The 17,853-nt window shown below is 41.4% G+C and overlaps 1 protein-coding gene across 3 annotated transcripts in view; it reads right to left on the reverse strand.

The window, feature by feature from the left end:
• LOC140489253 (glutamate receptor ionotropic, NMDA 2B-like) overlaps window positions 1-17,853 on the reverse strand; it is a 388,460-nt gene that overhangs the window by 257,003 nt on the left and 113,604 nt on the right. For 2 of the 3 annotated variants that reach the window (XM_072588600.1, XM_072588601.1), the window contains one exon: window positions 11,011-11,430. The exons of the other annotated variant lie outside the window; for it this stretch is intronic. In XM_072588600.1, coding sequence (XP_072444701.1) covers window positions 11,011-11,418 — 408 coding nt within the window. In that variant the 5' untranslated portion in view covers window positions 11,419-11,430. The remainder of the gene's footprint in view (window positions 1-11,010; window positions 11,431-17,853) is intronic. 3 annotated transcript variants of the gene reach the window in all.

The raw sequence follows: 17,853 nt of genomic DNA on the forward strand, positions 1-17,853 counted from the left end.
GGTGAACAATATCAAAGTGTGGCAGGAAGGGGCAGAAAATATTAATGGCAGATCTGATAATGAATTTTATATTAATAAGGCGTCTCCTGGTTAAGGATTCTCTGGAGCAAGGAAGGTAGCATCCACAACAGGGTAGAATTTCAAATTTAGTTTGAAGGACTTAGACCTCAAACCTCTGCTCAAATTAAATAGGGGTTGTCTAAAATGTGCGGGGCTGGGGTGGATGGGGAGGGGTGAAGAAGACTGGGAAAGTTAATGGATAAGCAATGACAGACATTTATGTGGATTTTTCAACACAAGGAGAATTTATTTCATTCAAAAGAAGGACTTGAGAAAGAGAAAGCATCCACAATTAACAAAAGCAGTTAAGGAGAACATCCAATCAAAACCTAAGGCATGCAGTTTGTGATTGGGCAACAATTTGGAGTTAAATGCAGTGAAGTATGACGTCATGCATTTTGGTAGGAAAAATCAAAAGGCAGAGAATTATTTAAATAGACTTCTTTTTAAAAAAAAAGGCAGCACAGGAATTTGGGTGTTCTTCTGGATGAAACACACAATGTTAGCATACAGATACAGCAAGTAATTAAGGAGGCAAAAGAAATTATGCTTTTTATTGGAGTTTAAAAATAATTAAATCTTATTGCAACTCTATGGGATATTGGTGAAGCTGCACCTGGAGTGGTATGTGCAGTTTTGGTCCCTGGTTTTAAGGAAGGATATACTAGCATTGGACACCATTCAAAAGAAATTCGCTAGGCTAATTCCTGGGATGAGGGGGTTGACTGAACCATGAATAGCTAAATAGGTTAGACCTTGCATCATTAGAGTTTAGAAAAACGAGGATGATCTGACTGAAACATACAAGATTTTGAGGGGGCTTGCCAGGGTAGATGTTGAGAAAATGTTTCCACTGGTGGGGAAATTACAAACTACAAGACATCAAACAGATTAAGAGGGTAATCAATTAAAACTGAGTTTGCTGCACCCAGGCAGGAAAGGCCTTTCAGCCTGTCTGGAATACAGATTTTCAGCTCTGCCACCTCCAGGCAGTTTATCGGCCCTTGCTGTGTAATGACAGATTCACATCTAACAGCAGACGTTTTGTTACAGGTTTTGCAAACATGGCTAAGAAAGGTGTTTCATGCTGTTACTATAGATTGGCTACATGAGTGACATTTTCCACTAACTGGCTATTGTCACCAATCCAAAGTAAAACTGTTTTCCTCCTATCCAACAATTGAACAATGTCAAATTTCAATTTCAATGCCAGTGTATTGCTGGGTACATTGGTTGTACACCCCAGTGATTAGCTGATGAATGAACAAAAAGCTTGTTCTTTTGATTATTCATAATTTGTAATGGGCAGAGTATGCATGATACTCAGCCAGCCTGAGTTTGCAAAACTCCTATAACATAATGCATCCACCCTGCTGGATGTGATCTTGCAATTGGGCAACAAATGCTGAACAATCCCGAGTGAGTTTATGGCTATACTATTGACCAATTTAAGCTCTTCACTCAAGCTCATCATAGGACTCATTTATATTTGCTAGAAATGACGTGCATTCTTACAGAGGGACAGGTTCTTTGCAAACATAAGGAATATGCCTTGTATCATTATAGAATTTCCGATAAACTTGGGGTTCTTTTTCAGTTTTCCACAATAAGCCAATCAGAGTCCATTCACCAAGCAATCAGCAACCTTTTTCTCATATGTATAAATTGTTGTGATCATTTGAAATTTGGCATTCTTGCATTTGTCTTGATTATTGCAAATCAAAAAGCTTTGGTCTCTCTTTACAGCAAATATGTAAGTTTTTTTTTTCTTTAACCTTCTCACCTCTGGTCCCAAACCCAGCCAATGCTAAAATTCAAGCCCATGGTCTCTGAAAGGTTTAATCATATCCGGGTTTGACAGTCTTATGCTGTGCACAATGGTAGAGGGGACAGATTCAGTTTCCAGAGTGGAAATGGTCACGTCTGACAATTGTCTCTGGTTCACTAGTCCTCTAAAAGCTGCAACTACAACGATTGGCTACACTGCTTCCACATATGCAACTCCCAGGAGGTATGACTGTTATGGTGCCAAGGCACATAAATAGAGTTGAGTACATATCAGCTAAGTTCTAACTGAATTATTGAAGGAAAATCGAGGGGTTGAACAGGCTAACCTGTTGCAAAGCCTGCCTGCTTCTGCTTCTGTGAGTGGAATCCTCTATGTTAGGCAGGTACTTACACACTGCCTGCAAAAGCAAAGAGGGACAGTGCCTATCAGGCACCCATAAGGATAGGCAGAGGCCCCCAGGAAATGAAGTCCCAACCCACCTAGCATTGGCAGCTATTCATTTCCAGTAGTTCTAGCACTTGGCACCACTATGGAGGAGGTTGTGGCTGTGGTCAGTACACCAACACCCCATTACTTGTAAAGTAATGGAGCGACTTGCTGGGGCAAGGAAAGGGTGTCCCACAGGGTGGGAGACAGTGAGATCTACAGATGCTGGAGATCAGAGTCGAGAGTATGTTGCTGGAAAAGCACAGCATCCGAGGAACAGGAAAATCAAAGTTTCGGGCCAGAGCCCTTCATCAGGAATGAGGGCTCACAGGGTGGGCATTACGGAGAGAAAGGAGCTTTGGCAGTTAGAAGCAAGGGCAAGAGATGACAGCTATTCTCCTGTCCATGTCAATGCCCACAATTATGCAGAAATAAGTGCAGATAAAGGGCAGTCTTTCACCCCTTTTATCACACAGCCCACATGGAATAACCTATCGGATGAGCCATATATACTTGTCCCACCTACACCCCCGGCAGGAATAAGACCTTAAGTGGTCTTGAGGTGGTTGCTAATCAGCCATTTAGGAGGTGGAACAGGAAAGTCATCCATGGGCCATCCCACTTGGGGGAAGGTGGGAAAAGTTCAGGTATGTTTCCAGATGACAATATCTTTAATTTTCTGCACTTCCTCTGCCTCCTCCGGGCTCAGAAGATTCCATCAATTGATTTACATTCCCAACACATGAAATGCTGATGAAATAATTACTATCTTCAAGAGATCTTATCAATGTCAAAAGGAGGTGGAGGATGACGGAAGTCTGATGTGTGTTTAATTTATCTCATTCTCAATCAGGTTTGATGATACACCATCAAAGCTCTGCACATTGGAATACAATAAGGTTTGAACTTATTTTATTGAAAATTGATAAAAACAAATTAAGGACACGCCAACCTGAGGTTGCCTTAATTTATATTGATTGCTATGTTACAATGTACAAAATTCATTAGAAGGATATTAATCATGGTACAAAAATAATTTGATCTAAGTGAATAGTCAACATACAAGAAATAGCAAGATAAAATATTACAGATTTGGCCTTTCGTCTTTGGTTTTCAATACACAAACTAGTCAGTCAATCCAAATTATCAATATTGGTGCTTTCTCGCCATACAAGCCTCCTTCCACATAATTTCTGATAATAGCAATTCCAAATATTTTTATTCATTTGTCTGTCATGTATTTATCTACTTTTCCTCTACTGTGCAATTAATCTCAACTACCCCTTTAAATTGAAATGGAGACCCGTCACAAGTGTCAGTGATGCAGAACCTGGTACATGAATCTTGTAAAGTTCGTGAGCAAGTATAGCAAGTCAAGAAAAAGGTAAAGAGATGTTTATTTCAAGGGGAATTGATTATAAAAAAATAAGTTTTTAATGGAGTTGTACAGGTCTTTAGTTATATCACAACTAGTGTGTGCACTTTTGGTTTCCTTATTTGAAATAAAGAATCACCGAAGAGCTATGGTATAGAAGGAGATGTTTTGATCAATCATATGCACACCAGCTCTTCAATGATGCTATGGACCAGACCAGACTTCCCAAAGTATATCGTGGAGGTAGCCTAGACTCTAACTTTTATATTTTGTTTAAAGGCAAGTGTAAGGCGCTGTGTTGCAAACATTATTTGATTAATCCTCCACTAAGCTTTAATCAAAACACACTTTATTCTTACGACACTGTTAAAATATAACAAAAAGAAGAATTGGCACGATTTTACTCCGTGGAAATACTTAACAAGATAGTGTATTATTTAACCACTAATCATCAACTGTTCCAATGTATGCAGCATCCTAAGAAAATATATATAACCAGGAGATTAGGAAAAAAGAAAATCAATATATGTATATGCAGCATCCTATTCAATTCAGCAACACAGTTATTGTTCTCACAGGGTTCTGAGGAAGGGTCACCAGACTCAAAACGTTAACTTTGATTTCTGGATGTAGGTTTGCTCGCTAAGCTGGAAGGTTCATTTTCAGATGTTTCATCACCATACTAGGTAATATCTTCAGTGAACCTCTGGACAAAGCACTGCTGGTGTTTCCTGCTTGCTATTTATATGATTGCGTTTCCTTGGGTTGGTGATGTCATTTCCTGTTCTTTCTCTCGGGGTGGTAAATGGGGTCCAAGTCAATGTTTTTGTTGATAGAGTTCCGATTGGAATGCCATGCTTCTAGGAATTCTCGTGCATGTCTCTGTTTGGCTTGTCCCGGCATGGATGTTTTGTTCCAGTCAAAGTAGTGTCCTTCCTTATCTGTATGTAAGGATACCACTCAAGAATTCCTGAAGACCATCAAAGACACCAAGATAGAAGCGGATATAATAATGGTGTCCTTTGATGTAACAACCCTGTTCATATCAATCAGCATCAACCTAGCCAAGGAAACACTGACTACACTATTAGAAGACCCAAAGACACATACACATTAGCAAGGACAGCATCGTCCAGTGGGTGGACCTATGCCTTACCACCCAATTCGCCTTCAACAACAAAACCTACAGACAAACCAACAGAACACCCATGGGATCTCCAATATCCAGGTTCTTAGCAGAGACTTGAACAAACAGCTGTGCCATCCATCCAACCCAAACTCTGGATCCGCTATATGGATGACACCTTTGTCATCACTAAACAAAACAAATTAGAGGAAATCTTCAAGACTATCAATAATACCCTTACTAGCATAAAATTCACTAAAGAGGAGGAAAACCACAGAAAACTGTCATTCCTAGATGTCACAGTAAAGCGAACAGCCAATGGGGAACTTCAAACCAGTGCCTACAGGAAAACAATACATATGGATCAAATATTGAACAACAGAAGCAATCATCCCAACATCCACTAGCTAAGCTGCATCCGAACACTATTTCCATGAGCCACCACACGCTGCAGCACAGAGGAACTATGCAGAGCAGAGGGAAATCACCTATACGGTATATTCAAAAAGAATTGGTATCCAATGAACACAATCCACCGATTTCTCAGCAACAAACGCAAAGAAGCTGACAAAATGCATCCGGAAACCCTAGTTACTCTCCCCTACATCAAAGACATCTCAGAAATGACTGCCAGACTACTCCGACCCTTTCGCATCATGGTAGCCCACAAACCCACCAACACACTAAAACAGCAGCTAATGAAGTTGAAAGACCCTATACAGACAACAAGCAAAACTAATGTCATTTACAAAATACCATGCTAGAATTGTAACAAACACTACATTAGACAAACAGGCAGAAAACTAACCACCAAGATACATGAATATCAACTAGCCACAAAACGACATGATTCGCTCTCACTACTGTCCTTACATACAGATGAAGAAGGATACCACTTCGACTGGGAAAACACATCCACTCCAGGACAAGCCAATCAGAGACATGCACAAGAATTCCTAGAAGCATGGCATTCTAACTGGAAATCTATCAACAAACACATTGACTTGGACACATGACAGGAAATGACATCACCAACCCAAGGAAACCCAAACATATGAGTAGAGAGCAGGAAACACCAGCAGTGCTCCATCCGGAGGCTCACTGAAGATGTTACCTAGTATGGTGATGAAATGTCTAAAAATGAACCTTCCAGCTCCTACATCCAGAACCTCAACCTGAGCTACAAATCTTCTCAACTTGCTAGCTTTGATTTCTCTTCACAGATGCTGCCAGACCTGCTGAGCTTTTCCAGCAACTTCTCTTTTTGTTTATTGTTCTCCCGTGCTGTCTCTCTCCAGTCCGGTAGAAAGAAACAGTGTGCCCATATAATGTTTTAAGAGGAAGCCCCTCTGTCTAAGACTTCATTCCAGCATCAGCAAATCAATCTTGCAGCTCCAGCAGCCAGAAAATAACACCAACTAACTGAAATCAAAATCATTTTAGGTCTGTGTAAGCCTGACCCCACCCACTCATGATTCTCTTGTCTTATTTAAAAAAAAAGCCATGATGAACTCAAAGCCAAAATAAAAGTAAATTACTGCGGATGCTGGAATCTGAAACCAAAAGAGAAAATGGTGGAAAATTTCAGCTGGTCTGGCAGCATCTGTAAGGAGAGAAAAGAGCTGACCTTTCGAGTCTAACTGACCTTTTGCCAAAGCTTTGATAAAAGGTCAGTTAGACTCTAAACATCAGTCCTTTTTTTTCTCTCCTTAAATGCTGCCAGACCTGCTGCGATTTTCCAGCATTTTCTCTTTTGGTTATGAACTCAAAGCTGTTTACCAACTGCCTGTCTGAAGCAAATATTTTGTCACCACTGTGACACCCCTCTGCAAGAGAAACAGGATAGAAGAGATATTTTAAAGGCTCAGTATTGTCACAAATGAGCATCGCCACCTCATGCCAAACTCCTTTACTCCACCTATCCAAACAATCGTCCTCTTGAATGCCTCCAACACACTTCAAGGCAGTGAATTCCATGCCCTGACTACTCACTGTGTGAAAATATTTTCCGTCACATCACCTTTGCTTCTTTTGCAGATCATTTTAAATCTATTCCCTCATTTTGTTCCTTTTATGGACAAGTGTAATCATATGAGTTTAATCATATCTACTCTGTCTGGGAGTTTTAGCTCCATTTTTCTCATCTGCTCTCAAAAGCACAATTTATTTGTCTATTAAAAATGTGTCCAACTCAGCCTTGAATACATTTCACTATCTTCTAGGGAAGACAATTGCGCAGTTTTAACGACCATCTGAGAGAAGAAATCTCTCCTCCTGTTTGTCTTAAAAGGGAGTCCTCTTACTCTTAAGCTAGTTTTAGTTTCCACCCAAGAATAAACATTCTTCAGGTATCCAGTCCTCTCAAGATCTTATATACGTAAGTTTACTACTTATTCTTCTGAACCCTAATGGGTATAGGCCAGACTTAATCAAGCTTTAGTAATAAGATTAGACTTTCATCCCAGGAATAAGTTGTGAACCTTCTCTCTGAACTGTTTCTAAGGTAATTTTCTGTTTTCAAAGGATGGATGTGAATGTATTGGAGAGAATGTAGAAGTCATTTTCAAAAATGGTTTCAAGGTTGGGAAACTTCAGTTACGATGGCAGATTGAAGAAACTGGGACTATTCTCCATGGAGAGGAGAAGGCGAAGAGGAGATTCAATAGAGGTTTTCAAAATCAGGAGCAGGATAGGAGTTTTAAAAGTCAGGAGTTTTACTTCTCCCATAGCTGACTACCAAGCACAAGGTGGAAAGTGCAGAGGTATCGCAGAAGTCTGCACACAATGACATACTTTAGATTCTTGTTTTCAGGTTGTCATTTCAAATTTTTTGTTCTAAATAATGTGAATATTGTTATGTGTTTGTCAAGCCACACTGCTGTAAGATGAATTTTTAATACTTAGTTTACAAATTTCTTGAAAGGATGCTGTGCCTTCCAAGATTAGGTTTGTAATGAATCGTATTTTTGAGGGAAGACAGGCAAGTGGAACTGAAACCACAACTGGAGCAACTATGATCGTATTGAAGAACCAAATGGCCTATTCATGTCTGTGTTTTCATCTGCCCTTGCAGTAGTAATTCACAGAAGGATAGAAGCATTGAATAATTACAAAACAGCAGGAAGCCATTCAACCCATTATGTCTGTACTGACTCTACAAGGGCTAGTCACCTTGACCCATTCCTCCACCTTTTCTCCATAGCCCTGCATTTTTTTTTCATCAGAATAATATCTGATTCTCTTTCAGAAACCATGTTTGAATCTGCCACTATACTATTTTCACATTCTCATGACCCTCTTGGTAGACATTACTGCAGAACTCCTCAGTGAATTTGTTTGTGACTATCGTCCCCAATCAGTTTTCTATTTTCTGTGCAATGCTTCCTACAAGTTATAACCTCTCAGTTCTGATATAATTCTAGGAGATCACGTTTGCACCTTTGCTTATATCTATTTTATAATATGGAGATCAGAACTATTTGTGGTTACAGCAAATGTGGTCCAAGTAGATTTGGAGACAGGCTAGTGTCACTGCTTCCCAAAGCTGTCCCTCTACAAATGAACCCATGTTTTTTATTTCCATTTTTAAAATGATATTATGAACATGCAAGGAGTTTCTGTGATGCGTTGGGTGGCATTCCTACTCTGGGTCAGAGGCTCAGGAAGACTTTTTTCTTTTGGCTATGGAAGACTTTTTAATTCATTCACAGGAAGTTGGCATAATTGTCTAACCCAGCATTTATTGCCCATCTTTAATTGCCCAGAGAGAAGTTAAGAGTTATCCACATTGCTGAGGGTCTGGAGTCTTACACAGGACAGAAGAGGTAAGGCAACTGATTTACTTCTCTGAAAGACATTAGTGAACCAGATAGATTTTTTTCCTGATAATCATCAATGGTTTCATGCTCATCATTAGACGTTTTTTTTAATGCCAAATTTTTTTTTAACCGAATTCAAATTCCACCATGCCACATGGCAGGATTTGAACCCAAGTCTCCAAAATATTTACCGAAGTCTCATGATTAATAATCTCAGCCATCAGCCCCCACCACTCCCCCAAAAGAAAAGGAGTGTCATACCGTCATCAAAAAGGTTGAATGTCGATCTATAAATCTTTCCATTAGGCTTATGCAAGGCAGTAAAAGCATTAGGGATTTATGCTCAGCTAGAACTATGCAATAATGCAGTGCAACATGCATCCCAAATTTAAAAACACTCCAGGTACAGGTTCTTGTCATGAGCAAGCATCATCCGCCTTCAGACAGTACGTAAATTCATGTTTCATTAGACAGCAACAGTTGATTGGTCAAGACTTGATTACTGCAGTATTGTATCAGTATTGAGCCATGCAGCAGGGCACAACATCCAGATGGTCTACAGATCTCGCCAGTTTCTGGTGTGCTACTACAGATTAATTTCAATTAAAGGATAGCTACTCTCTCAAAGAATTATTTCAGAAGAAGTTTATTCAACTGATGAAGTCCATGGTGGCTCTCTGAACAATCCCATTTCCAGTTCATCCCTTCCTCCCTCTGTATCCCTGCAAGTTAATTTCCTAACATTCAATGGTTTTTAAAGGAAATTGGATAGGCAATCTCCATTCAGCTGGGTTTCAGGATATTATCACTCACTATGTTTAAAAAAAAAAGTCCTTGTCTATATTCCACCTGCATCTCTTCCTCAGAACCATAAATTGAAGTCTGGCAATGAGTGTAGCTTTTCTTCTTCTGTACTATCTCAACTCAGCATCATCTTGTAAACTTTACTAAATTTCCCTTGCTGAAGAAGAGGAACCCCAACTCCCCTAACCTGATTTTGTAGTTAAAATCCTTCCTCACTTAAACCATTCCATTTTTGTTTTTTCAGGAGATGTGGGTGTTGCTGGCTAGGCCGGCATTTATTGCTTATCCCTAATTGTTCAGAGGGCAATTGAGAGTCCACTGCATTCAGATGACTCTGGAGTCACATGTAGGCCAGATAGGCTAAGGGTGACAGATTTCTTTCTCTAAAGGACATCAGTGACCCAGATGAGTTTTTACAACAATCAACAGTGGATATATGGACACCATTTGGTTATCTATTTATTCCAACTTTATTACTGAATTTTGAATTCAATAAAATCAGGAGATTTGAACTGTTGCCTCAGAATACTAGCCTGGTATTCTGGTATTAATAGTCTAGTGGCATTACTACTATATCACTGTCTTCCCTTAAATCAGGCAAGTCTCTTCTGCAACCTCTCAAAAAAACTCTCATCCTTCAGAGGAGAAGCGTAAGACTGGGGGAGACAGTGCCTCACAGTGCCAGAGACCCGAGTTCAATTCCCGCCTCAGGCAACTGTCCGTGTGGAGTTTGCACGTTCTCCCACATGTCTTCGTGGATTTCCTCCAGGTGCTCTGGTTTCCTCCCACCATCCAAAAATGTGCAGGTTAAGTGAATTGGCCATGCTAAATTGCCCATAGTGTTAGGTGAAGGGATAAATGTAGGGGAATGGGTCTGGGTGGGTTGCTCTTCGGAGGGTCGGTGTGGACTTATTGGGCCAAAGGGCCTGTTTCCACACTGTAAGTAATCTAATCTATTATCAGCACACTCTTGCACTCACCTTAAATTGACATGTAGTGTTAGGAAGCACATGACTACACACAGTCTTGATTACAGGTATTGAATTTTGCCCATGGATACTCGGAAAGTGGAAGAAATGCATTTTCAGAAAGAGAATGTACTCGTGCAAAACAAAATCAAATATTGAGGGTGATTTTGCTTCCTTGTCATGATATAATGTGACAATGGAGGATTCATTAAGACATAAAAGGAGGTTGTGCAGCAGGTTAGCACATCATCAAAGGTGGGATGCTTGATTCCTCTCTCTGTTGGCTCTAAGTATCCTCCATGCTTGAGCAGTCCCAACACATACTCTCAGAGAAAAATAAAATGCTATCAGAATAAATTTATTTAAAGTCATTGTGGATTCTGCTTCCACCATCTCTCCAGCTAACACCTTTGAACAACAAACTGGATGGCTGGTGGAGAAAGTGAAAATGAATCACAGTGGCCAAAAATGTGATCTTCTATTGCTAGTAACTGAAGTAAAGCCACAGTGATGGTGAGTGAAACGAGTTTTTATCTTTAACCAATTGATGTTACATCTAATCATTAAAATTTGGTGTCAATAGTAGCAACATATTTCCTTACACAGCACTGACCAACTCAAACAGAAAAAAAGCTACTTCTTACCTTGTCAGCCATTATCATCGAGGAACCACCATGTATTCCAAGAATTGGGATCATAGTCTGAGCTGAAATAAAATCCAAAATTTCTGCGATGGACTCATGATCAGTGTCATCACCAAAAACCACACCGTGCATTTTCATCCCAGACATGAGATCGCACACACGTGTAATGATACTCTTGGGGTCAGTCTCATTTACGGTCACCTGCACCACATTGGGATCGATGGGCAAATGTTGGAAATCATCTTTGTTCAAAACATCTTTGATGTCCATCTCACAGGATGTGCCCCCAAGGATCACGGCAATGTTCAAGGTAGGGGTGCTTTTCAAGATTCCTTTTGCCCAATCCACATGAGACGCGAGTATTAATAAAATCTTCAGGAGTTGTAAGCCCATGTGCCTCATCTTCATTGAGTTTAATCCCTGCAATAGATAATAAACCTTGAAGAAAAGTGCATGTCAGATTCTAATCATACAACAATACAGTTCTGATGAATATTGGTTATTACTCCTGCAACACCCAGTTGTAAGTCTGATGAAAAATCTGCACCTCCACCAATTGCTGGTAACTTGCTGATAAGTGCTCCACATGAGGCCTTGTCCAACGACATTGGCTTTGTGAATTTATATATTTACAGATGGAGAAAAAACATGTTTGATTGATTGAACCATGCAATCAAAGTAATTACAGGTATTTAGAGTTTATTGTGAGAAAAAGTTGTTTTTCTTTGGAAGTCAATAAGCATTACATATCTGAGAAAATTTTTATTCCTTTACTCAATTGTCTCTTTATGGTTAGAGAGGTAGGTCTTAGTTCCTTAAAGGACAGCATCATTGCTGACCCACCTAGCTAGATATGTTTCCAGGAGTAAATCTAAGTAAGCACCAGTTCAGTTTTGTTTGAAGCCCATACCCAGGGACTGAACTTCTAATCAAGACTGATACTGAGATATTAAATTGAGGCCTCCACCTCCCCTGTCAAGAGAATTGAAGTAATCCCATGACCGTGTTCAAAAAAAGCAAAGGAATCTAATGTTTTCTGGTCTGACATCCGCCAAGCGTACCAAAAACAAATTGTCTGATCACGAAGCTTGCTGTGGATTGTGAATCACAGAATCCCGACAGTGTGGAAATACGCCATTGTCTCAAGACATCCACACCAACCCTCTGAAGAGTATCCCACCCAGACCCACTCCCCTATCCTATTACTCTACATTTCCCCTATTGCACCTAACCTACATATCCCTGAACACTATGGACAATTTAGTCTGGCCAGTTCACCTAACCTGCACATAGAACATTACAGCACATTACAGGCCCTTCAGCCCTCGATGTTGTGAAATGACCTGTGAAAATAATCTAAAGCCCATCTAACATACACCGTTCCATTGTTATCCATTTGTATGTCCAGTGCCTATTTAAATGCCCTTAACATCAGTGAGTCTACTACTGTTGCAGGCAGGTCATTCTGAGTAAAGCAACTACCTCTGATATCTGTCCTAAATCTATCACCCCTCAATTTAAAGCTATGTCCTCTCCTGTTAGCCTTCACCATCTGAGGAAAAAGGCTCTCACTGTCCACCCTATCTAATCCTCTGATTATCTTATATGCCTCAATAAGTCACCCCTCAACCTTCTTCTCTCCAATGAAAACAGCCTCAGTTCCCTCAGCCTTTCCTTGTAAGACCTTCCTTCCATACCATGAAACATCCTAGTAAATCTCCTCTGAACCCTTTCCAAAGCTTCCACATCCTTCCTATAATGCGGTGACCAGAACTGTACGCAATACTCCAGGTGTAGCCTGACCAGTGTCTTGTACAGCTGAAGAATGACCTTGTGGCTCCAAAACTCAATCCTCCTACCAATAAGTGGCAACACACCATATGACTTCTTAACCCTACCAACCTGGGTGGCAACTTTCAGGGATTTAAGTACTTAGACACCGAGATCACTCTGTTCATCTACACTGCCAAGAACTTTACCATTAGCCCAGTACTCTGCATTCCTGTTATTTCTTCTGAAGTGAACTACCTCACACGTTAATGCATTAAAGTCCATTTGCCATTTCTCAGCCTAGCTCTGTATCTTACCTATGTCCCTCTATGACCCACAACAGCCTTCGGCACTATCCACAACTCTGCCTACTTTAGTATCATCCACAAATTTAATAACCCATCCTTCTATGCCCACATCCAGATCATTTATAAAAATGACAAACAGCAGTGGCCCCAAAACAGATCCTTGTGGCACACCATTGGTAAATGAGCTCTGCGATGAATATTTCCCATCAACTACTACCCTATGTCTACTTTCAGCTAGCCAATTTCTGATCCAAACTGCTAAATCACCTTCAATCCTGAAACTCTGTGTATTTTGTACAATAGCCTACCATGTGGAACCTTATCAAATGCCTTACTGAAGTCCATATACACCACATCAACCGCTTTGCCTTCATCCACCTGTTTTGTCACCTTCTTGAAGAACTCTATAAGGTCATTACACACGACCTATCCTTTACAAAACTGTGCTGACTATCCTTAATCAAACTATTCCTTTCCAGATTATTATAAATCCATTTATAATAACCCTTTCCAACACCTTACCCATAACCGAAGTAAGGCTCACTGGCCTTTAATTACCAGGGTTGTCCCGACTCCCCTTATTAAACAAGGGAACAACACTTGCTATCCTCCAGTCTTCTGGCACTACTCCCGTCGACAATGATGACATAAAGATCAAAGCTCTGCAATCCCCTCTCTGGCTTTCCAGAGAATCTGAGGATAAGTACCACCTGACCCAGGATCCTATCTATTTTTAGATCTTCCAAAATTGCTAAAACCTCCTCTTTGTCAACCACAATCCTATCTAATCTAGTATCCTGTATCTCCATATTCTCACTAACATTGCCCTTCTCCAATGTGAATACTGACTAAAAGTATTCATTAAGCGCTTTCCCTATGTCCTCAGATTCCACACAGCTTCCCACTATTGTATTTGATTGACCCTAATCTTACTCTAGGCAAAAGTGAGGACTGCCAATACTGGAAACCAGAGTTTAGATCAGAGTGGTGCTGGAAAAGCAGAGCAGGTCAGGCAGCATCCGAGGAGCAGGAAAATCGACGTTTTGGGCAAGAGTCCTTCATCAGCTATACTCTAGTCATTCGTTTTTTTCCTAATGTATCGATAGAAGGCTTTAGGGTTTTCCTTGATCCTATCTGCCAACAATTTCTCATGTCCCCTCCTGGCTCTTCTTAGCCCTCTCTTTAGATCTTTTCTGGCTAACTTATAACTCTCAAGCCCCCTAACTGAGCCTTCATGCCTCATCCTCACATAAGCCTTCTTTCTCTTGACAAGAGCTTCAACCTCTTTAGTAAACCATGGCTCCCTATCTCGACAACTATCAACTGCCTGACAGGTACATATCAAGGACCTGCAGCAGCTGTTCCTTGAATAAGCTCCACATTTCAAGTGTGTCCATCCCCTGCAGTTTCCTTCCCCATCCTGTGCATCCTAACTCTCTTGTCTAATTGCATCATAATTGTCTTTCCTCCAGTTATACCTCTTTCCCTGCAGTATATACCAATTCCTGCCCATTGCTATTGTAAACATAACCGAATTATGGTCACTTTTCACCAAAGTGCTCACCTACCTCCAAACCTAACACCTGGCCGGGTTTATTTACTAGTATCAAATCCAATATGGCATCGCCCGTTGTTGACCTGTCCCCATACTGTGTCAGAAAACCCTCCTGCACACATTGAACAAAAACTGACCCATCTAAACTACTTAAACTATCGTGATCCCAGTCAATATTAGAGAAATTAACATCCCCCATAACAACTACCCTGTTACTCTCGTTCCTATTGAGAATCATCTTTGACATCCTTTCCTCTACATCCCTGGAACAATTTGGAGGCCTTTAGAAAGCTCCCAACAGGGTGACCTCTCCTTTCCTGTTTCTTACCTCAGTGGATGAGTCCTCAAACGTTATCTTAGCTGTTGTAATACCACGCTTGATTAACAATGCTACACCCCCCTCTTTTACCATCTTCTCTGTTCATACTGAAACATCTAAATCCCAGAATCTGCAATAACCATTCCTGTCCCTCCTCTAGCCATGTCTCTGAAATGGCCACAACTTCGAAATCCCAAGTACTAACCCATGCTGCAAGTTCACCTACCTTATTCCGGATGCTCCTGGCATCGAAGTACACACATTTCAAACCAACATCCTGATTGCCGGTGCCCTCTTGCGACCTTGTAAACCCCTATCCCTGACCTCACTACCCTCAATCTCCTGTACACTGGGACTACTATTCAGGTTCCCATTCCCCTGCTGCATTAATTGAAGCCCCCCTGAAGAGCATTAGCAAATTTTTGCCCCAGTATATTGGTACCCCTCTGGTTCAGATGAAGATCATCCTGTCTGTAGAGATCCAACCTTCCTCAGAAAGAGCTCCAATTATCCAAGAATCCAAAACCCTCCCTCCTGCACCATCCCTGAAGCCATGTGTTCAGCTCTACTCTCTCTCCCTGTTCCTCGCTTCACTAGTAGATGGCACATGCAACAAACCAAAGATAACAACTCTCTTTGTTCTAGTTCTAAGCTTCCATCCTAGATCCCTGAATTTCTGCCTTAGATCCCTGCCTTTCTTCCTACTTGTGTTGTTGGTGCCTATGTGGACCACGACTTGGGGCTGCTCTCCCTCCCCCTCAAGGATCCCAAAAACACAATCAGAGACATCATGAACCCTGGCACCTGGGAGGCAACACATCACTTGTGAGTCTCTCTCATTCCCACAAAACCTCTTATCTATCCCCCTAACTATAGAGTCCCCAGTGACTAAAGCTCTGCTCCTCTTACCCCTTCCCTTCTGGGCAACAGGGATAGACTCTGCACCAGAGACCTGTGCCCCACTGTTTATCCCTGGTAAGCTGTCCCCCTGAACAGTATCCAAAATGGTATATTTGTTGTTGAGGGAAACCACCACAGGAGATCCCCGCGTTGCCTGCCAGTTCCCTTCCCTACCCCTGACAGTAACCCATCTACCTCCTTCACATGGTTGTGGAGTAACTACCTACCTGTAGCTCCCCTCAATAACCCCCTCCACCTCCCAAATAATCTGAACTTCATCTAACTCCAACTCCAGTTCCCTAACATGGTTCTCGAGGAGCTGGAGTTGGGTGCACTTCCTATAAATGAAGTCAGCAGGGACACTAGAGTTGACCCTTAACCTCCCACATACTGCAGGAGGAACATTCAACTACCCTAACTCCATTCTCATCTTTGGATTGTGGGTGGAAACTGAAGTACCTGGACGCAGACACAGGGGGAATGTGCAAACTCCACACACACTTGCCTGAGGTTGGAATCGAATCCAGGTCCCTGGTGCTGTGCAAACCACTGAGTCAACATGCTGCCCCTAAAGTAAATCAAAGAATCCCTACAGTGTGGAAACAGGCCATTTGGCCCAACAAGTCCACACCAACGTTCCAAAGAGTATCCCACCCAGACCCCTTCCCTTTTTACTATACATTTCCCCTGAACGGTGCACCCAACCAACACATCCCTGAACACTATGGGCAATTTAGCCTGGCCAATTCACATAACCTGCACAGCTTTGGACTGTGGGAAAAAAACTGGAGCACCTGGAGGGGAACCCACACAGACACAGGGAGAGTGTGCAAACTGCACACAGACAGTTGTCTGAGGCTGGAATCAAACCTGGGTCCCTGGTGCTGTGAGGCAGCAGTGCTAACCACTGAGCCACCATGCCAACCATGAACTGGTTTGAGTCATGAACTATGAAACAAGTAACTCGCGCATAGATGGGTCAGAAAACATTTAACAGTAGACTAAATGCTTTCAATCAGCACACTAAACTGTTATTTTGGACGTAACATTTATATATTCAGTTACTGCCTGGTACTTTCCAATTGTGCAAGTTAACTGGTCAAATCTATCTTTATGAAATTGCAAGCCAATTACATTGGACATATAAGTACAAAACCAGGCCATTCGGCCAACTGATTCATGCCAGTTTTTATGCTGCTCTCAAGCCTCCTTGATCTTCTTCATTTAACTCTCTCACTGTAACCCTTTACTCTTTTCTTCTTCAACCATTCATCTAGATTCCTCTTAAATGTGTCTATTCACATTAACTACTCCCAGTGCCAGCAGAATCCACATTCTCATCCTCAAGTTGAAAACGTTTCTCTTAATTCCCAATCTGATTTTTTGCATTCTTGCTAGAGCATTCTTGTGGCATGCTGAATGGTGAGTTGAGTGGCTGTCTGTGTCTTCTTGGGTCTGCATTATCCACCTGTGGAGATCATAGATCATGTGTGCAAAAAAAGCCCAATCTCCCGCGAGCCAAATGGTCATCTTCTCAGGAATTTCAAATAATGCTGGCATGAGAGAAAGAACAATGAGAAGGAATCATAGTACAAATCAAAGTACACATAGGGGCTCACTGATCTGGGTCGAGTACAGAGGTGGTGCACGATGGGAGAGGCCATTAATATGGGATACAGATAAGAAATATATTGGGTTTTTGATTGGGTTGTACGAATGGGGAAGTCACTGATTGGGGGAGCACTGAGGGTGGTTGATACCAATTGGCTTAATTTCTGGTGGGACACTGATGAATAGACATTGATCAGGATCTCCAATGGCAGGTCACTGATGGCAGAGGGACAATGATGCAACTCATTGTGCAGTATACTGATGGAGGTACACTGGGAGGTAAACAGCTGACAGGAATAGAAGACTGACCATGGATGCTTTGATTTGGAAACACCAATAATGGGAGGCAAATATGGAGTGACTAGTAGGGAGCACAGATT

Source organism: Chiloscyllium punctatum, chromosome 18 (assembly GCF_047496795.1).
Source record: "Chiloscyllium punctatum isolate Juve2018m chromosome 18, sChiPun1.3, whole genome shotgun sequence".
In the NCBI taxonomy this organism is placed as follows: domain Eukaryota; kingdom Metazoa; phylum Chordata; class Chondrichthyes; order Orectolobiformes; family Hemiscylliidae; genus Chiloscyllium; species Chiloscyllium punctatum.